This window comes from Mustelus asterias, chromosome 14 (assembly GCF_964213995.1).
Source record: "Mustelus asterias chromosome 14, sMusAst1.hap1.1, whole genome shotgun sequence".
Classification (NCBI taxonomy): domain Eukaryota; kingdom Metazoa; phylum Chordata; class Chondrichthyes; order Carcharhiniformes; family Triakidae; genus Mustelus; species Mustelus asterias.
In genome coordinates, this window is record NC_135814.1 from 75303776 (window position 1) to 75326429 (window position 22654).

Sequence of the window (22654 nt, forward strand, 5' to 3'; positions counted from 1 at the left end):
TTCCGTCATCCCAGGAATCAGTCTGGTAAAACTTCTCTGCATTCCCTCCAGAGCAAAAACATCCTTCCTCAGATAAGGAGACCAAAACTACACACTTTCAGGTGTGGCATCACCAAAACCCTATATAATTGTATCAAGGCATCCTACTCCTGCACACAAATCCTTTCGCTACGAAGGCCAACATACCATTTGTCTTTTTTACTACCTGCTCCACTTGCATGCTTAGTTTCAGTGACCTGGTTTACAAGGACATCCAGGTTTCGGTGCACATTCCCTTCTCTCAATTTATGGCCATTTGGATAGTAATCTGTCTTCCTGTTACTGAACCTCACATTTATCCAAATGATAGTGCGTCTGCCATTCATTTGCCCACTCGCTCAACTTGTCCAAATCACACTGAAGCATCTGTGCATCCTCCTCTCAGCTCACTCTCCCACCCAGATTTGTGTCATCTGCAAATTTGGAGATATTACATTTAGTTCCCTCCATATAAATCATTAATATATCAGCATTGATCCCTGCGGTATCCCACTAGTCACTGCCTCACGTTTTTAAAAAAAAACAGTTTGTTCCGACTGTTTCCTGTCCGCCAACCAGTTTTCTATCCATCTCAATGTACTACCCCCCAATCCCATGTGCTTTAGTTTTACATGCTTATCTCTTGGGTGTGACTTTGTTGAAAGCCATTTGAAAGTCCAAATAAACTGCATCCATAGGCTACCCTTCAACTTACTACTTACTTCCTCAAAGAATTCCAGTTGAATTGTCAAGCATGATATCCTTTCATAACTTGTGACACATCATGAACTCCAGTATCTCAATAGTGTGCCAATTCTGTGTGACAATAGAAACATAGAAATTTGCAGGAGGAAGCCATTCAGCCATTTGGGCCTCGGTCATTGATTTATGGCTGATCATCCAACTTGACAGCCTGATTCTGCCCCCCCCCCGCAAAAAGAACAAAGCCTTTGATGCCTTTCACCCAGGTACTATATCTATCTAATGTCACTTAGTCATCTATAATTTCCTATTTTCTCTCTACTCTCCAATCTAGGAACTGTTCTGGAGTCTATAGAATCTTGGAAGATGACCACAAATGCATCCACTTTCTCAGGCCACTTCCTTAAGTACTCTGAGATGTACATCAGGCCCTGGGGATTTATCAGCCTTCAGTCCCATCAGGTTCCCAACACTATTTTTCTACTAATACTGATCTCTTCTGTTTCCTTCCTTTCACTAAAACCTGTGTTTTCCAACATTTGTTGTATCTTGTTTGTGTCCTCCTTTTGTGAAGACTGAACCAAAGTATGTATTCAGTTGGATTTGAATGTGGAGATTGGTAGTGCAGAAGGTGTGAACAAGGGGTACCTTACCATTATTTTAGGAGGGTGGGTAAAGCGTGAACAGTTTAGGAGGAGGAATGGACATGATCAAGGTGTGAGAATTTTTCACCCCGTGAAGGGTGAAAAATCTCTCACCTGAAATATTAACTGTTTCTGGCATGTAAAGTTTGATAGTAAAAGGGCTTAAATTGCTGAAAAGAGACATGTTGCTGACTTTTTTTCATCTCGCACTCTAGGATCAAGGACAAGAATATGGAATTTTGTGGATCTCAAAAAATTATACACTGGAGAAAAGATTGTTTGGCAAGTTGACTCTGATAGGCCGAGTTATTGCTATAGAGAAAGCAGCTGGAACTATTGGCTCCTCATGGAATCATAGAATCTCTATAGTGCTGGAGGCCATTTGGCCCATTGAGTCTGCACTGACAACAATCCCACCCAGGCCCTATTCCTGTGACCGCATATATTTACCCTGCTAATCCCCCTGACACTCAAGCTCAATTTAGCAGGCCAATCAATCTAACTTGCACATCATGCTTCCGAATAACTCAAAAAATGATTCTCTTGTTTGTGGAGAACTGGTCCTTTCCTGTAAATGTTTTGGCTTCTAACATGTCTCAGTGAACATCTTAAATTGGTTGTCAGCATAATTATTAGCCCATTTAGGATTGTGCATGTTCATTTACATGCTCCTCTGACTGAGGAACAGAGTGCAGATCGTACTCAGCCAGCTCATGCTTGCAAAACCAAAATAGAAATGAAGAATTTTGACACAGCAGAATGAGATTATTCAGCTCATCCCCATCATGTCTGCACCAGCTTGCTGAATAAGCAATTTTAGTGCCGTCCTCCCGTCACCTCCCCATAACCTTGCACATTTTTCCTTGCAGAATATCCGTGATTCTTTAATTGGTCAGACCATAAGATATGGGAGCAGAATTAGGCCATTTGGCTCATCGAGTCTGCTCTGCCATTCAATCATGGCTAAGTTTCTCAACCCAATTCTCCCGCAGTTTCCCCGTAACCTTTGATCCCCTTACCAATCAAGAACCTATCTATCTGTCTTAAATACACTCCCCAGCCTTCTGTGCATTGAATTCCATAGATTCATCACCCTCTAGCTGAAGAAATTCCTCCTCCTCTCAGTTCCAAAGGGTCGTGCCTTTATTCTGAGGCTGTGCCTTTGCTGAACAACCCTGTGTGCTAATGGCACCTAGAGCAGTTTAAGACAATCATTTGAGCTCGTAACATTTGCTATATTTATCTGCAGGAATCTCTGCTTTGTAAACAGAAGGAATATGCTCAAGCCTTGTACTTATTTGAATTACTTGAAGTATGGGGAGCATTGCTTTTGCCATGGCAACATCTTGATCAATCAGAGCTGACTTCCCAACTAATTAACATCCCTTTTTTTCCTTTGGTATATTTTTTGTGATCCTTTGTAATTTGACATTCTTGTATTTTTTCTGGTGAGCGCAAGATGAAAAGCTTCAGCAACTTGTCTCTTTTCAGTAAATTGAAGGTGCTGCCAGGCCTGAATATTTCCATAATTTTCTGTTTTTATTTAGGGTGGGGGGAATCTTGACTGATGGAAAAAGGAAAGCCATCTGAGAGAAACTGATATGGAAGGCTGTATCTACAGAACAGATGGGACAGAGAAACTGGGAGAAAGGGAGTCCTTACAGAAAGCATTGTGTACAGCAATGTAGTCACAGAATCGGTGGGCTTTTAGTGGATATTCATTTGACAGTCTATCACCAGAGAAGCCAAGAAAGGAAAGAGTAGGACCATATGAGGATGAGGAAAGAGTTGAAATTGGAAGCAAAGTTGGGGCAAAAGCAAGAAATGGTACTGATTCCAGTGTAATTGAAAAAGGTGTGCAGGAGACCGGAGTCAAGAATATTCCACAGATGCCAGAAAAGTCAGGAATAGCTCGGACCCACATGAGTTCCCATTGCATTTGGAAGAAGTGAGTAAAGTTAAAGGAGAATTGTTTAGTGTGAGAATGTGAATGGGGACTGGTTGGGCATTTGTTCAAGTGAGAAGCTGAGAACCTGCTCACCTGGCTGTGCTGGTGAGAAAGATGGAGATGTAGAGGGATTGGATGTCATTGGGCCTTGGAATTTGGGACGGGAGGAGATTAAAGAGCCAGAAATGTAACATCTGCCCTTTAACCTCCTCTCACCCCAATACTCCTTCCAGATGAAAAACAATTTGCATGATTTTAAGTCAGCACATTGTATTTGGTACAGAATTGGTCGCTGCTTTGTTGAACAGCTCCGTTCAGTCTGCAAATGTGGCCCTGAGCTTCCAGTCACTTGTTAGTTTTATGCCTAATCCAACTCTGTCACCTCTGTTCTTAGCCCCCAACAGCATTTCGGTGGAAACTCGAGGAGCAGCATACGATCTTTTGATTAGACATTTTACAGTTTTCTGGAGTAGCATTAAGTTTTAACAGTGGGACATGGTAGTTAGCACTGCTGCCTCACAGCGCCTGGGAATCATGTTCATTTCTGGCCTCAGGTGATTGTATGGAGTTTGCCTGTTCTCCGCGCGTCTGTGGGTTTCCTCTAGGTGTTCTGGTTTCCTTCTACACAAGAGTGGCCATGATGAATTGCCCCTTAGTGTCGGGGGTTAGCAGGGTAAATATGTGGGGTTCTGGGGATCGGGCCTGGGTGGGATTGTTGTTGGTGCAGGTTCAGTGGGCTAAATGGGCTCCTTCTGCACTGTAGGAATTTGAATTTCAGCTTGTAACCTCTGACCCTTTTTTTTTGGACCACAGATGTTTGTGATGATTGTGCCAATTCTATTTACACCTCTTGACTTTTTTTGCTTCTTGTCCCATTGCCATCCCCTTTTGCTTTTGGACCATCATTCCTTTTATAATTTAATTTCTCTTCCACTGTAGCACGTACCTTCCCTCTGTTTTTCTCGCCACCCCCACCACTTCTTTATTCTGTACTTGCATAAAACCTGTCATCTCTCTTGACTTTTCCAGCTCTAATGAAAGACCATTGACCTGAAACATTTAACTTCTCTTTCCACAGTCCTTGAATGACTGACCTTCTGAATATTTCCAGCATTTTCTATTTTCTTTCAGTTTCCCAGCATCTGTAATATTTTGCTTCTGCATAAATGTGAAGTTGCTTCAGTTTAACACTTATGTATGATTTTGTTGAAATTTTCCTGCAATTAGTGTTTCTAACATAAGATTGGTGTTTTAGCCAAATATATTTTATTCGATAATTGGTGAAAGGAGCAATGGAGACTTAAGAAACTTTTTCCTCATAGCAAGCGGTTAAGATCTCGAATGCACTGCCATGATAGTGCAGTGGAGGCAGGTTAAGCCTAGGCATTTGAGAGTAAATTGAATTATCTGAACAAGAAGAATGTGTAGAAGATGGGGGAATGGAATTCTCATTTGGAGAGCCAGTGCAAACATGATGGGCTGAATAGCTTCCTTCTATGCTGTAATAATTCAGATTCTGTAATCTGATCAATTTGGAAGGGTGTTTCACTAGTTTTTTTTTTCACCCAAGTAGTTTATTTTTGGGAAACTATGCTTGGTAACCCCAACTTTGCAGAGAAACCTGCCCCTGGGGCAGGAATGGAGTAGGGGGTTGAGTCCTGACAGATCAGCTTATCCATATCCTTTAAATTGTAGGATCTGCCTGGAAATTTAAAGGAATAATTGCATTTGAAACTATTCTTCTTTCTTCCCCTAGGCAATGAATGATGCCTTGTAGAGTTCAGAGTACTTGTACCATATCAATGTATTAACCTGGACATTGCAAAATAGTTTGCCAAGTTATACTGGAAATGGATAGTGTTTTTTGCAGGGATCATTCAGGAATGAAAATGCTGGTTGATCTTTGTTTTCCTTCTGCATAGCCCAAAGAACTTGAGATCAGCAACAGCACCCCAATATTGTCTTCCAATGATAGGCCAGCAGACTAAAACTTGAACTTTCGACTTTCCTGGTGTGTATGGCTTAGTCCCACTATTTAGCACAATGTTTGACATATTTTCCCCTTGGTACGTTATTACTTTCCTCTCTACCCTTCAATAGATTTTGCGCATGTTGCATCAACCATTAGTGAAGAGATCCATTTAGTTATATTTAGTTATCCAAGTTTTATAGTGAAGACATTTGGCACCCTAATCATGTCTCGGTACTGTCAGCATGGCACTGTCAGCTGAATGGTGTCAGATACATGTAGCATTCAAATGGAGGTTAACTGGAGTCCACAATTTGCCCAGCTAAGAAGTCTCATTATGAAATGACCGAAAATAATCAAGTTGTGTTTCTGTTCATAAGGGGGAAATGATAAAGGTGAGAAATTTATTTTGAGAATTTGTTCAATTTTAAACTAAGTTTCAATGGACCCAGAAGGAAATGGTTAACAATGGGGGGGAGAAACTTGAACCAAGTCAGATTATCATTTTTTGTTCGTTATATTTGTATAACAAACTGTATGCCAAACTCAACTTTATTTTGTTCAATAGAATGCATCCTTATTGTAATATTTAACCATAATATTCCCAATAACAGGTATCTGTCATCTTGTGGCATTCTAATGAACAGAACTCCAGTACTCAAGACACAAAAACATTGCCTTACACAACAAAGAAGTTTTTTCAACCTTGCTGGGCCACTAATAAACAAGAAGAAAGAGTATTCTGAGAGACGAGTAATGGGGTTCGTAGTTTTGGTGTTGTCTGAATTTATTTTGCCACTTGTATATCAGCCGTTATGGTAAATTTGAATTTTATATTTTGTTTTAGGTTTTCTATGCTTGAAATGTACAATGTAGTGTCTGGAGTTGCTGACTACAAGCATTTTGTACCATGGTGCAAGAAATCAGACGTCATATCTAAACGCTCAGGGTATGCTAAAGCTCAACTAGAAATAGGATTTCCCCCCGTAGTCGAACGGTACACTTCGGTTGTGACCCTGGTGCGACCACATTTAGTTAAGGTAATGTACCAATTTTGGAATATTCTCTTTTTTAAATATATTTTTAAATTGAGATTTATGATTAGGATATTTTATTTAAATGGTTTTTTCTTTCCGAATTTCTCCTTTTGCTGCCAAAGTTGTTGATTCCTCATTGAAACAGACTGGCACAGGAATGACAGACCAAACGGCCTCTTGGTGTTGTAACTATTCTATGATTATAGGCACTAGTAAACCTGGCCCAAATGGACTTTATTGCCTTGATCCTTGACAGTGCAGTAATCCCAAGTTACAACCAATGGCAACTCTTTTCAACTACCCATTTCATGAGGGATGGCTGCATATGGAATGGGATAGAAACTATGATCAATTTATTCCCCTTTCCCCTATACTGCCACATCCCTTACTGACACTGAGGAGTTAAGGTCAATGGTTGTGCTTTTGTCACTGTCCCTGCTGAATCAGTGTAGACAGGTGATCAAATCCAGAACATTCCTGGTTTACATCATTTAGCTACCCATGAGCTAACACCCCTGAACCATCAAGGAAGTTTCTAATTGCCATATTATTTATTACTTAAAATGTATTATACCAATGTTTTCAATCAAGAAAATTCCAAGGTGAGCAATGATCTAATGTTCATTTCTTGCTCATAGTTTAGGTAAATTCACCCAATTCTGCTTTATTAAATGAGATGATATAATGCTGAAGCTTTGGATGGAGTTATAGGTTGAAATGCATTGCCACAGTTGCAAAATTGTAACTGTCCAACACCACTCCCCCACCCCGTGCCTGCCCACACACTTCATTCCCACCCAGATCACAATGTAGTACAATTTAAGTTTGTTATGGACAAAGAAATAGACAAGTTGCAAAAAAATTTTGGATTGGAGAGTGGCGTTCAGTTAAATAAGGCAGGATCTCTAGCCAAGGTAGACTAAGAACAGCTACTTGTGGGGAAATCTACAGGAGAGGAGTGGGAATTTTTCAAAAAGGATATGGGGAGGATATCTGCCCAACATCTTCCCTCTAGGGTGATAGGAAGAAGTAACAAGCCCAGAGAACCAGAGATGTTCAGGATACGGAGGAAGAGTGGATATGAGAACGCTCTGGCTGGTAAAAGGGAAAATCCCAGCATATTCTATAAGTTTATCAATTGGAAGAGGATTATCAGAGAGAGAGTAGAGCCGATTAGGGACCAAGGGGACAATCTCTGGATGGAGCCAGAGAACATTGATATAGTGTTGAACAAATACTTCATCAGTCTTCACCCAAGAGAGCGAACACAAAGATTGGCTGGGTGGTTAACAGTGAGGTTGAGTGTCTTGAGCTACAAGAAGAAATAGACAGGATGGGCAACTAAGTGTAAGATGGAATTTTACCCTGAAAAGCCTGGGAAGGAGTAATTTGACAATTAAGTATTCAATGAACGGCATGACATTAAGAAGTTCTGTAGAATCAAGGGACCTTGGATGTGTTTGTCCATAGATCTCTGAAGTCGGATGGACATGTTAGTAGCATGGTGAAAAAGGCATATGGGATACTTGCCTTAATCAATCGAGACATCGATTACAGAAGCAGGGATGTCATGTTGGGAGTTGTATAGAAGTTTGAGGCCACAGATGGTGTATTGTGTGCAGTACTGGTCACATTATAGGAAGGATATGATTGCACTGGAAGGGTGCAGAGGAGATTCACCAGGATGGTGCCTGGGAACGCACATTTATGAAGAGAGGTTGGACAGGCTTGGGTTGTTTTGTTGAAGCAGAGAAGACTGAGGGGCAACCTGATTGAGGTGGAGTAGATTGAGGGGGCATGGACAGAGTGGATAAGAAGCAGCTGTTTCCCTTAATTGAAGACTCAGTCACGAGGGGACATAGATTCAAGGTGAGGGACAGGAGGTTTAGGGGGGATGTGAGGAATAGGCTTTTTACCCAATTGGTGGTCTGGAATGCACTGGCTGGGAGGATGGTAGAGCGAGGTTGCCTCACGTTTTTTAAGTACTTGGACCAGCACTTGGTATGTCATAACATTCAAGGCTATGGACAAAGTGTTGGTGAATGGGATAAGGTGGGAGGTCATGTGTTTCTTGCATGTCAGTGCAGACTCGATGGCTCTTCTGCACTGTACGATTCTGTTCTTTCTGCACTTCAAAGTTCCAAACCGCCCCCCCCCCTGCCAACCTTTGATGCTTTTCACCCCAAGTGCTATATCCATCTGATGTCGGACTTGGTGGCCTATAGTTTCCTATTTTCTCTCTACCTCCTTTTTTAAATAGTGGGATTGCATTAGCTACCCTCCAATAAGTGCTGGCTATTCAAGAACACAGTACGTTACATCAGTACAAATTAAACAGGAAGCTGTTCACACCAAATGTATTTCAGGGCATAAATTGTTGGGTAGTCATCAGGAATAGGAATCCTACATGATTTTCTCTTCTTTGTTTGACCCAAGAACACCCAGGTCTGATGTACTACTAAATGTCTTACTCCTGATCCTAGCTAAAATCAGCTGAATCAGAAATCTAACCTGAAACCAACTTGTTTATATGGTTTAGCTACTCAGTACTTTATCAACTGAGTCACTGGCGAGTTCTTTTTTGTACTGGGTTCTTTTCCTTCTGTCTGTCTCAAATTTGTGAATTTAATTGTATGCTCTAGTTTGATTGTTGCATTTTGTGACAAATATCAGAAAGAAGAAATTAAATTTTGACTTTTATTTTGTTATTCCCTTCCTTCCTTTCTCATGTCTACCACTGATATCAATGTTGGCTTGGAAGCTGTTCCCATATTTCTGCAAACCTCAAAAGGAGCACTAAAGATATACGTAGTGCTTTGTCTGCTGTGATTTTCCTTGTTTGCATATGAGGAAAAACCTTAATTAAATCTGTTTCACCTTGGTGGCACAGTTCAAACTTACTTTATGGGAAAATCACAGCTATAAACACCATACTGGTGTGTGGCATTTTAAAGCACTGTGAACTTTCCTTTCTCACCACATCTCCCTGTAGCCCTTCTACCCCAACCTCACCTCTTATGTCGATGAAGTTTAATCATTAGACAATAATCAATGATGGTGCTTTACAGGATATTCTGTATCCCACATAATGTAACTAGCTGAAAAACCAATATGCTTCGGATCTCTGAGTGAGGAAGGCCACTGGTATCACCTACCAACATGACCAAAATGAGTGGGAAGAGAAGGGAAAATGACTACAAATGCAGGGTACAGTAGTGTAGTGGTTACAGTACTGAACCAGCAGTCTCAAATTTGTATCCGACGCTGACAAATTGTGAAACTGCATTCTGGTTATTTTGTAGCCTGCCATATTTACTTGGTTTATATCTGACTCTAATCTGCAATCCTTGGTTGATTTATTCCCCTGCACACCCACCATCACCTGTAGTCAACCCTTCTTAATGTGTACTAATAAGCAGCTGCTTGTAGCAACAAAGGCTATTAAATGCAGCCTTACCAGCATTGTCTACACCTTGAGAGCAATTTTTTAACTGGTGCAGTGTTCAACCTTTTTTTGAAGGAATTGTTTTGAAAAATCTACTGAATTATGGCACGTTTTTTCACGCAGCTAACATTATCACCATTCATTGCAGGCTTCTTGTACTGATGGGAGACTATTTAATCATTTGGAGACAAATTGGCGGTTTAGCCCTGGAGTTCCTGGATATCCTAGGACCTGCACTGTAGATTTTTCGGTATGCTATATGAAATTTGCTTCAAACTGTTTTAATTTTAGATTGACACTAACCTTTCCTGACTGAAAAAGCTGTCTGTTCTTGAAGTTCAGATGTAACTGATTTAATTCAACCCATACAATGCTTTCTAATGTGTGCTGTGCAGTTATAATAAGGGAAATATTTTTCTTCATTTTGTACTTTTTACATTGGGCAAATCAAAAGGATGTTGAACTTGAGGAAAAATGAGTAGATCACCAGATCTACCAAGCTATTAACATAACTCCTAACTATGTTCTCATTTTAGAGGCAGAACTCTAAACGTTTTGAGAGAGGAAAAACATTGGGAATTCCTGACTTTTAAAACCACCAATCACATTCCAGCTTGTGACTCTTCACAGAAATCAACTTTAAAAGGTTGTGATGAACCTGGTGAATAAGAAAAGAGAGGCGTACAGAAGGTTCAGAGAGCTAGGAGGTGTTAAGGATTTAGAGGAGTATACGGGATGTAGGAAGGAGCTTAAGAAGGAAATTAGGAGAGCGAGAAGGGGTCATGAGAAGGCCTTGGCGGGTAAGATTAAGGAGAATCCCAAGGCTTTCTACAAATATGTCAAGAGTAAAAGGATGAGATGTGAAGGCATAGGACCCTTAAAAGGTGAAGGGGGAAAAGTTTGTGCGGAACCGTTAGAAATGGCGGAGCTGTTTAATGAATACTTTACCTCGGTATTCACGGTGGAAAGGGATCTGGGTGGTTGTACTGCTGGTTTGCGGTGGACAGAAAGGATCGAGCATGTGGACATAAAGAAAGAGGATGTGTTGGAACTATTGAATGGCATCAAGGTTGGTAAGTCGCCGGGACCGGATGGGATGTACCCCAGGTTACTGTGGGAGGCGAGGGAGGAGATTGCGGAGCCTTTGGCAATGATCTTTGCATCGTCGATGGAGACGGGAGAGGTTCCGGAGGATTGGAGGATTGCAGATGTGGTCCCTATATTCAAGAAAGGGAACAGGGACAGCCTGGGAAATTACCGACCGGTGAGTCTAACCTCAGTGGTTGGTAAGATGATGGAGAGGATCCTGAGAGACAGGATTTATGATCATCTAGAGAAGTTTAGTATGATCAAAAGTAGTCAGCACGGCTTTGTCAAGGGCAGGTCGTGCCTTACGAGCCTGGTTGAGTTCTTTGAAAATGTGACCAAACACATTGACGAAGGAAGAGCGGTGGATGTGGTCTATATGGACTTCAGCAAGGCGTTCGATAAGGTCCCCCATGCAAGACTTCTTGAGAAAGTGAGAGGGCATGGGATCCAAGGGGCTGTTGCCTTGTGGATCCAGAACTGGCTTGCCTGCAGAAGGCAGAGAGTGGCTGTGGAGGGGTCTTTCTCTGCATGGAGGTCAGTGACCAGTGGAGTGCCCCAGGGATCTGTTCTGGGACCCTTGCTGTTTGTCATTTTCATAAATGACCTGGATGAGGAAGTGGAGGGATGGGTTGGTAAGTTTGCTGACGACACCAAGGTAGGTGGTGTTGTGGATAGTTTGGAGGGATGTCAGAAGTTGCAGTGAGACATAGATAGAATGCAAGACTGGGCGGAGAAGTGGCAGATGGACTTCAACCCGGATAAGTGTGTGGTGATCCATTTTGGCAGATCCAATGGGATGAAGCAGCAGTATAATATGAAGGGTACCATTCTTAGCAGTGTAGAGGATCAGAAGGACCTTGGGGTCCGGGTCCATAGGACTCTTAAATCGGCCTCGCAGGTGGAGGATGCGGTCAAGAAGGCGTACGGCGTACTGGCCTTCATTAATCGAGGGATTGAGTTTAGGAGTCGGGAGATAATGCTGCAGCTTTATAGGACCCTGGTTAGACCCCACTTGGAGTACTGCGCGCAGTTCTGGTCACCTCATTACAGGAAAGATGTTGAAGCCATTGAAAGGGTGCAGAGGAGATTTACAAGGATGTTGCCTGGATTGGGGGGCATGCCTTATGAGGATAGGTTGAGGGAGCTTGGTCTCTTCTCCCTGGAGAGACGAAGGATGAGAGGTGACCTGATAGAGGTTTACAAGATGTTGAGAGGTCTGGATAGGGTAGACTCTCAGAGGCTATTTCCAAGGGCTGAAATGGTTGCTACGAGAGGACACAGGTTTAAGGTGCTGGGGGGTAGGTACAGAGGAGATGTCAGGGGTAAGTTTTTCACTCAGAGGGTGGTGGGTGAGTGGAATCGGCTGACGTCGGTGGTGGTGGAGGCAAACTCGTTGGGGTCTTTTAAGAGACTTCTGGATGAGTACATGGGATTTAATGGGATTGAGGGCTATAGATAGGCCTAGAGGTGGGGATGTGATCGGCACAACTTGTGGGCCGAAGGGCCTGTTTGTGCTGTGGCTTTCTATGTTCTATGTTCTATTTAAAAACAAAACTATCACTTCCCCACACACTCAGACACACTACTGGAATCGTATCTTTTCCTAGGAACACAGCTAGACCCCTTAAGGCAGATGTGATCCTGTAAAGACTGACATAACTCCATACTCGATGCATACCTTGACAGTCTGTTCCAAGGACACTGACTCGGAAAAGAAATACTTCACGACATCACAATCCTTGCCTATGGATTTTGTATGTGTGGGGATGGAAGGCGGAGAGGTTGGGGAGGGGGATGGATAGGAGATAGTAGTGGACAGGTGGGGGAGGAAGGGGAGAGGAGGAGAAGAATGTGAGGTGGGGGGGGGGGGGGGGGGGGAGGGTCACTGTCAATCTGGTACTCTGTGCAGATTAATATCCACTTCCTCTTATTGAGGAAGCGGATTAGCAGGCGGGAAGATGATGGACATGTCATAGGCCTATTTCCAAATTTGATTCATTATTGTCACATGTATTGGCATACATAGAATCATAGAAACCCTACAGTGCAGAAAGAGGCCATTCGGCCCATCGAGTCTGCACTGACCACAATCCCACCCAGGCCCTACCCCCCATATCCCTACATATTTACCCACAAATCCCTCTAACCTACGCATCTCAGGACACTAAGGGGCAATTTTAGCATGGCCAATCAACCTAACCCGCACATCTTTGGACTGTGGGAGGAAACCGGAGCACCGGGAGGAAACCGGAGCACCCGGAGGAAACCCACGCAGACACGAGGAGAATGTGCAAACTCCACACAGTGACCCAAGCCGGGAATTGAACCCAGGTCCCTGGAGCTGTGGAGTAGCAGTGCTAACCACTGTGCTACCATGCCGTCCATACAGTGAAATGTATTGTTTCTGGCACGCTATACAGACGAAGCATACTGTTTATAGAGAAGGAAACAAGACCGTGCAGAATGTAGTGTTAGTCATAGCTAGGGTATAGAGAAAAATCACTTTTATTGCAAGGTAGGTCCATTCAAAAGTCTGGCAGCAGGGAAGAAGCTGTTCTTGAGTTGGTTGGTATGTGACCTCAGACTTTCGTATCTTTTTCCCGACGGAAGAAGGTGGAAGAGAGAATGTCTGGGTTGCGTGGAGTCCTTAATTATGCTGACTGCTTTGCCGAGGCAGCGGGAAGTGTAGACAGCGTCAGTGGATGGGAGGTTGGTTTGCATAATGGATTGGGCTACATTCACGACCTTTTGTAGTTTCTTGCGGTCTTGGATGGAGCAGGAGCCCCACACCAAGCTTTGATACAACCAGAAAGAATGCTTTCTATGGTCATCTGTAAAAGTTGGTGAGAGTCATAGCTGACATGCCAAATTTCCTTAGTCTTCTGAGAATGTAGAGGTGTTGGTGGGCTTAACTGTAGTGTGGGTATGGGGGACCAGGACAGGTTGTTAGTGATCTGGACACCTAAAAACATGAAGCTGTCAACCTTTCTACTTTGCCCCCGTTGATGTAGACAGGGGCATGTTCTCCTGTACACTTCCTGAAGTTGATGACAATCTCCTTCATTTTGTTGACATTGAGGGAGAGATTATTGTTGCTGCACCAGTTCACCAGATTCTCTAACTCGTTCCTGTACTGTCTCACCATTGTTTGAGATCCGACCCACTACAGTGGTGTCATCAGCAAACTTGAAAATGGGTGTTGCGGAAGAGTCCCAGCCATCTCTGGTGGTTGTAACTCATTGGGGAATTTTCCGTTACAAGCATCTTTCTTTCAGTATCATGTTGGTGCCAGTCATTTTCCAGAGGGTAATGGATCAAATTCTAAATAGGTTACTGAGGGTCCAGTGTTACCCGGGTGATACTTTGGCGACGGGCTCTAATGAAGAGGAGCATTTGAAGAACCACAGGAGCCTGCTGGAGCATAGCCTGCAAGTAAAAGAAAAATGCAAATTTTTTACAGATTTTGGGGTGGCACAGTGGTTAGCACTGCTGTCCCACAGCGCCAGGGACCTGGGTTTGATTCCCAGCTTGGGTCACTGTGTGGAGTTTGCACGTTCTCTCCATGTCTACATGGGTTTCCTCCGGGTGCTCTGGTTTCCTCCCACTGTCCAAAGATGTGTGGGTTAGGTGGACTGGTCATGCTAAATTGCCCTTTAGTGTCAGGGGGACTAGCTAGGGTAAATGCATGGGGATAAGGCTTGGGTTGGATTGTGGTTGGTGCAGACTCGACGGGCTGAATGGTCTCCTTCTGAACTGTAGGATTCTATGATTCAATCAAATACCTAGGCCATGTCATCGTCAGTGAAGATCTACACAAGTCACCCAAAAAAATGGATGTCGTTATGAAGATTCCTAGACCAGAGAACATATTGCAATTTTCATTGTTCCTGGGGTTGGTAAATTACTATGGAACGTTTGTGCCATATCTGGCCACTGTGCTAAAACCTTAACGACTGCTTGGTAAAGGCTGACCATGGAGATGGACCCGGGGTATGAGGAGCCTTACCGGGGGTAAAACAAGTCTCACGTTTGTAAGTGCTAACCCATTTTGACCTGAATTTCCCACTGCAATTGGCCTGCGGTGCCTCACCTTATGGGATTGGTGCTGAATTGTCACATATATCGTCTAATGGAGCAGACATACCCATTGCCTTTGCATCAAGGTCTTTGAAAATGGAGGAAAACTATACCCAGGCCATAAAGGAAGGATTGAGTAGTGTTTGGGATAAAGAAATTCTCATTTCTTTTATGGCCAGTATTTCATGCTGCTGACTGATCACAGGCCCCTCACGACCATTTTTGGGTCCTATACCGGAATACCATCCATGGCGGTAGCTTGCCTACAAAGATGGGCACTATTTCTATCAGCATACTCCTATGATGTACAATATTGACAGTCAGAGAAGCAAGGCAATGTAGATGCTCTTTGAAGGCTGCTTCTTTCTGGAGGAACAGATGCTCCTGATTAGAATTTAAAAATTATATATTTTATCAAGATGTTCAAGCACCAATGCCTGCAGCCCAATTGCGGAACACTACACGGAGTGACCCAGTCTTAGTCAAGTTATGGATCTAGTCCTGCAAAGGAAGATTAGCTATAGAAATCAGCCTGATTTATGTCCCTACCTGTCCAGGAGATGGGAATTGTCCGTATTGGATGGGTGTCTATTGTGAGGGCGAGAGTGATCATTCCTCCCACATTGAGGGAAGGTGGTGCGAATGAAGGAGATTTCCAGGAGGTGCTTTTGATGGCCAAATGTTGACTGCCAGTTCTTATGAATCCTGCGCTCTAGTGCAGAAGGTGGCTCTGTTGGCATCCCTGCACCTGTGGGAATGGCTGAAGCTCCTTGGCAAAGGCTCACACAGACTTCGCTTGTCTGGAAGGATAAATGCTTTTGGTGGTGGTCAAAAGTGGCCAGAAGTAGCAATCATGAAGTCTATCTGCATGCAGAGGTCATAATAGATTGCCTTGACTCATTGTTTGTGAGATTTGGAAATCCTGAACAAGTGGTGAGCAAAAATAGGCTACAGTTTGTAACGAAGGAGTTCGGGTAGTACCTCGACCACCAAGGAGTCCGCCAGGTGAGGTCTGCTCCATACCACCCTGTGTCAAATGGCTAGGCAGAAAGGTTTGTCCAGACTGTGAAGCAGGTGCTCAAGGTTCCCCAAGAGGCGGGATCCCTTGGAAGGCTCGTAAATCTATTTCTAAGTATGTATCGTATGAGAAGTGGTGGCAAAGAATCAGGAAGGTCAGATGGCCCACAGGGAGGGGAATTCCAAGTCCAGGAGTTTCTGGAAGAGAGAAACCGTGTTGGCAAGAAACTACACATTAAGTGAGAAATGGGTCCAGCGACAGTGGCCCACACTGTAGAGATCCAGGATGAGCTGGTCTGGAGGAGGCACGCTGGTCACTTCACTAAAGGAGGGAAGCCTTTCCAGACCTTGAATTGTTGCAGACACAGCTCGAGGAACCAATGAAACCTAGTGTCTCTGAGACAGGGATATTTGTCCCCAGAGAGGAGACATTGGCAGCGTCTATAGAAGACCGTAATCAATATCAAGAGGAAGCTATAGATGTGTGATGAGAGCTCCCCGTCATTCAGATAAGGATGCCCAAGAAGGCTGCTGAGTCAGTGAAACATCTGTCCAGAAACCATTTGCCCCCCCCAGAAAGACTGGTCAATGTAGACATTACTGTGAACTATAAAATGAGACATTAAACTTTTTCACGTTTCATGTTATATACACAGATATACATGTTGAGGTTAATAACCATATAATTTTGTTAAAATTAATATGTTCTATGGGGGGGGTGTTAAAATAAGAGGGGAGGGGGTGTTATGTATGTAGTTGGGCATATGCATCTTTAAGAGAATGGATCAGGTGACCCAGCGCACAATTGTTAGGGCAGTCTTGTACTGACTAGCACGTTGTTGAATAACACGCTCGAAAAGGAAATGGTGAGGGTACAAGCCTAGCTTGTTCCCTCTCGGGTGATAGGAAGCAATAATAAACCCAGAAAACCATGGATGGCCAGAAATATTCAGGATATGATAAGGAAAAGAAAGGTTTTTAGAAGGTGTAAGAGGATCAGCGGAAGCATTCGTCAAGTACAGAAAGTGCAGGGTGGAGCTTAAGAAAGCAAAAAGGGAATGAGAAAGCTCTGTCTTGTAAAAGTAGGGAAAATCCCTAGATATTCTCTAAGTATATTAATGGGAAGAGGATAATCAGGAAAGAGTATGATCCATCAGGGACCATGGGGACAATCTGTGGGAGGAGCCAGAGGACATTAGTAGTCTTGAATGAATACTTCATATCTGTTTTCACCCAAGAGAGGATGAAGGTGTGGAATTCGGGGAGAGAGACTGAGGTTCTTGAGCAAATTGGCACACGGAAGAACCAAGTATTGGAGGTGTTGGCAGGCTTAAACATGGACAAATTGTGTCCCAGGCTCCTGTGGGAGGCAAAGGAGGAGATTGCACGGGCTCTGACCCAAAATGTTAATTTCTCTTTGGTCACGATCGAGGTGCCAGAGGACTGGAGAACATCCAATGTGGTTCCATGATTTAAGAAGGGCTGTAGAGATAAGCCAGGATACTATAGACCAATAAGTCTTGCATCAGTGGTACAGAAACTATCAGAGAAAATTCTGAACAGAGCATCTATCGCCACTTGGAGAGGCAAGGCTTGATTAAAGATAATCAGCATGGTTTCACCAGAGGGAGGTCATGCCTAACAAATGTAACTGAATTTTGAGAAAGTGACCAGAGGTATAGATGAGGGTAGTGCAGTTGATGTAGTTTATCTGATTTCAGCAAAGCTTTTGACATGGTCCTACTTGGGAGACTTGCAAAGAAGAATGCACATGGGATACAGGGTAATTTGACTCAATTTGCTCAGTTGGAGGAGACAAAGGGTGATGTCAGAAGGCTGCTTTAGTGACTGGAAGCCAATGTCCAGTGGCATACACAGGGATGTGTGCTGGGTGTTTGTCCATAGATCTCTGAAGATGGAAGAGCATGTTAGTAGGTGAAAGGCATATGGGACAATTGCCTTTATCAATTGAGACATAGATTACAAAAGCAGGGAAGTAATCTTGGAGTTGTATAGAACTTTGGGTCGACAAGCTTGAGTACTCTGTGCAGTTCTGGTCGCCAAATTATGGGAAGGATGTGTTTACATTGGAGGGGGTGCAGAGTCGCCAGGATGCTACCAGGGATGGAACATTTTAAGTTATGAAGAGTGGTTGGATAGGCTTGGGTGGGTTGTTGTTGGTGCAGAGAAGACTGAGGGGCAACCTGATCGAGGTGAACTAGATTGAGGGGGCATGGACAAAGTGGATAGGGAGCAGCTGTTCTGTTTAGTTAAAGGGTCAGTCACAAGGGGACACAAGTTTGAGGTTTAGGGGAGAGATATGAGGAAAAGCTTTATTACCCAGAAAGTGGTGACAGCGTGGAATGCTCTGCCTGGGAGGGTGGTAGAGGTGAATTTCCTCATCCATTGAAAAGTACCTGGATAAGCATTTGGTACATTACATTTAAGGCTATGTGCCAAGTGTTGGTAAATGGGATTAGGTGGGAGATCAGGTGTTTCTCGCGTGTTGGTGCAGTCTCGGGCCAAAGAATCATACAGTGAAGATGGATCTATGATCCTTGTACAGTCCTGGTCGATAGAAGTGTTTTTGTATTTTTGCTTTGAGATTTCCTTACTCCTAAATCACCACCTCCTGGAACCTCGTGTGCTACCTGTAGCACCACCTTTCTATAACTCGCCAGTCATACAATTTGATGAACTTCTGCCCAAATTTCATCCACCTGAATATGTAAAGGTCTCCACTTCATCAAGACATTATTTCTACAGTAATACATTCAGGTTGTCTTCCATGTATGCTTTCTGATACAATTGCTTCATCTCCATCTTTCTGTTGTGGTTCTGGCAACTTTCCTGAACTGATGATATCTGCTTCATCCTCCACTTATTCATGTTCTTTATCAACCATCTGGTTGAAGATTATTTCTGCTAACTCAACCTCAGCCTCTTTTACTCGATTTTTTTTTTCCTCCTCCTGTCTCAACCTGTGGCTTTGTGAACTTGTTACCACACAATCAGGAAACATCCCAGGATATGCTTCCTGCAACACAGTTGTTTGATTTTCCACTGGCTTTTCAACCTCAGTGGGCATCAGTCCCACCTGTTATCCAGGATAAACTGTACCCCTGAAAAGATCATTTCTCTATTACTCCTGCCACCACTATCCACCGGACTTCAATCTTACACAATGGAACACTACTCCCTTCTAATTCTGCATATTACCACCTTTTCTGGCAATGCTTTTTCTGAACCATCTCTCACCATCAAAGATTGACTCGCTCCTGTACCCCTTAAGATTTTAACTCTTTACCTGCTCCACCCTATGCACAAGTTAACCTTACCCACACAAATAAAATCTTTAAAAAACTATCTGACACTTGCCTATCAACCAACTTCTGAACAGGCTGCACAGTCTTTTGCACCTCTTCAGCTTCACCCAGTTTCCTTTGCCAATTTAACAAACCCTACTGGCTTATCCTGTTTTAACATGTCTGACTTCCCAGTACTTAAGCCACCAACACTACAACTTGGTGTGTCCAACTTTATTACAATGAAAAACATTTAAGGTTTTTTGTCTCTTCCACCTTCGTATGTTTCCTTTTAACTTGCGGTAACTGTCCTTGCTATCTCCAATGAGACCTCCTTTGCCTTGATCACCGGATTTCTCTTTTCCCCAGTTTCTATCCTTCATAAATTGAAATTAATTTTACAAACCAAACCTTGATTTATGAACAAATTCAAAATTATCTGCCATTTTTGCTGCCAGTCTTGCAGTTTTAACCCTTAGCTCTTCCACAAGGGTTCTTTTCTTCGGGAAGTGCATTTTAAAATTCCTCCAAAATAACTGTTTCCCTAAGAGTGTCATACATTTGGTCTATTCTTAATGCTCTTATCCACCTTTCAAGTTATTTCATTTGATTCTTTCAGATTCCATATGTCTGACCTGGTTCCTTGGATTTCTAAATTTTTGTCTGTAGGATGACTTTTCTCTCATCATCCCTAGATACCTTCTCTGATTGTGATGCAAACACCTCATTAACTCTACCTAACAACTTTGTTTGAATCAACAATACCCACATGGCTTTTTTAATTATTTAGCTGCTTTCTCAAATGAAATCAAGGCTTGTACATTCTTATTGTCAAACCTTGGCAGCAGTTAAATATATTTAAATATATCCCCACTAGGCCTTTGAGTAAGAGGGATTATTTTCCCCCTCCCTTTCCTCCTCTCTTTTCTCAACCTTTGCCTCCACCATTTTAAGTCTATGTTCTCTTCTCAGTTCCAGTTTCCGAAAGTTCAAAAGCACTCTCACTTTCCTTTGCTTCTAATTCAAGCTGTCTCATTTGGATTTGAATTCTAGCCAACTCCAAAGCTTCAGATTGTTTTAGTGGCAAATTTAATGTTGAACTATTGCTGAAATTATCTCTGCCTTCCTCGCCCCTTCAGGTACAAATCCAAAAGTTTTGCTTTAACCACCTTTTTGTAAACCACTGTGTCCTCTTCCACACCCAGGAAATCTTTAGCCATGGAAAGAGCTGTTTTCACAAGGCACCCTCCACTTAAATACAACACCTGAAAGAAAGCACCAGTTCCTCAACACCCACTATCTTTGAATTCAATAATCCCAAGCCAAATGAGGAATTAAACTTTTTCATTCTGGCAACAGCCCCTAATTTTTGTTAGGGTCCTGGACCCAAACCCCCAAGGTATATTGTGAAGCCAGAGTAGACCCCAATAATTCTGCTATTTTAGCATAAATGTGAGGATAGGGTGCTTTACTCCAGGAGTAATTCTACTGACAAATTGGGGTTCTTTTATCAAAACAAGCTTTATTCATAACAGTTTGAGTATGACGCTAACAAAATGAAGCATTTTCTAGCAGTTGAAAGTTTTTTAAAAAAGGAAACAATTCAGTTCCATTGTCCTCTTGGACTCAAATGCCACTTTAAATAGTTAGCAAACCCAGGCATACTTGCTATAAATTGTGAGAACAGCCATGAAGCTTTCAGAGAGATTTTGACTTTGAGTAGCTTGCAGAATTCTGTCTGTGAACAACCCCAGCCAGAAGCTGAACAGAGCTGTTTCTTGTTACAAACCTAGTTCCTCCCATTAACCATATTATCTCATGACTCTGCATACCTAAACCCATTTTCCATTCCTTTAATCAATAAAGGGGATCTTTTTCTTTTTGTAAACGAGTCCATTAATTCTCTCCTATAAACATTTTATGGCTAAAATGAGTAACTATCCTGCTTTCCCAGCATCTGAGCTGTATTCCAATCAGACATAGACTACCTGTAGAAAAAAAACTTGAAAGTAATCCCGTTAAACATAAAACAAATCAATAGCACAGTATCATCACACTTTGACCCCAGAAGTTGAATGCCAGATTTGTCACTTTTTAAACACCTTTCAGATATTTCACCTAATAAAATTACACTTGCATGAATCTATTTTGTCAAATCTTGTGCAATAGGTTGCAACATGCTTGTCTTTGTCAAAGTTCCTTTAACTTGGGTTGGTCCCCTTTATTTTTCTGGAAAAAGATGAAGAGCAAACTTGCACAGGCAACTGCAATATCTAGCTGTGGCTCAGTAATGGCACCTTTTCTTCAGTTAGAAGATTTGTGCATTCAGATCCCAATCTAGAGACTTGAAAACAAAATCGAGGCTGCCACTGGCAGTAGTGTTGGGAGGTGCTCTCTTTCAGCTGAGACAGAAACCAAGATATTCTCAACGTATGCTTTTTAAAAAAAAACCCAATGTGCTTTTTTTGAAGAAGAGCTGGAGAAGTTTTCCTGCTATCCTGGCCAATATTTATCCTTGCTCAACATCTCGCATTGCTATCTGTGAAACAATAATTTACTTGTTTCTTTAATGCCTTTTAGGGTTGTTGAAACATTGCCTGTTTCTCTTTCCACAGATACTGGATAATTTGTTTTAAACCTTTTTTAGTTTCTGTTTCAGATTTGTAGCATCTTTCTCTTGTTGAGGTATTTGGGACAGGTAACCAAAGGTTATCTTAAAGGAAAAGAGTAGGGAATGAATTCAAGAGCCTAGGGCCCAGCCATCTGGAGTCACAACTGTCAAACAAGGAGTGGTTAGAATCTGAATGCACAAGCTGGAATTGTAATAGCAGTGAACTTGGGAGCACAGATCTTGCACTACTTTAAGGCTGAGAAAAGTATGGCTGAGAAGTGATGAGGCCTAAGGGGTATTTGAAAATCAGGATGAAAATTTTAAAATTCAGACATTGGTAGACCGGGAGCTAGTGTAGGGCAGTGATTTTGGGTGATGGATGAATGGGATTAGGTGTAAATCAAGATGCAGCAGCCTGTTTTCAGAGGGTGTAAGGTCAGATTTACTGGGTGATTGAAATAGTCATGTCTACAATGTTGTACATTAATTTTATTCCCCAACATCTGTCTTTGTGTAGGATATACAGAACATCCTCCTGCATATTCACATCTTTGTTTAACTTACTAATAGGCTTCATTTATTGTCCATGTCTTTAAACATATAACATGGGTGATGAGATGTAACATCTCTGCATTCTTTTCCTGGGATTCAGTTTCTTTAACACATCCTTCATTTTGACAAAGCTGGTCCTGACTATCCTGTACACTGAAGCTATCTTCATAGACATGGAAGATCTACCAGGTGCAGCATTGGTGGGTTGAGCATTATCAACTTGAGATGCAGATTGCAAAG

General features: G+C 42.5%; 1 protein-coding gene across 1 annotated transcript in view; it reads left to right on the plus strand.

Moving 5' to 3' along the window:
* coq10b (coenzyme Q10B) overlaps positions 1-22654 on the plus strand; it is a 30279-nt gene that overhangs the window by 5799 nt on the left and 1826 nt on the right. The window contains exons 2-4 of the mRNA XM_078228644.1: positions 5896-6042; positions 6129-6321; positions 9912-10013. Of these exons, the coding sequence (XP_078084770.1) occupies positions 5896-6042; positions 6129-6321; positions 9912-10013 (442 nt within the window). The remainder of the gene's footprint in view (positions 1-5895; positions 6043-6128; positions 6322-9911; positions 10014-22654) is intronic.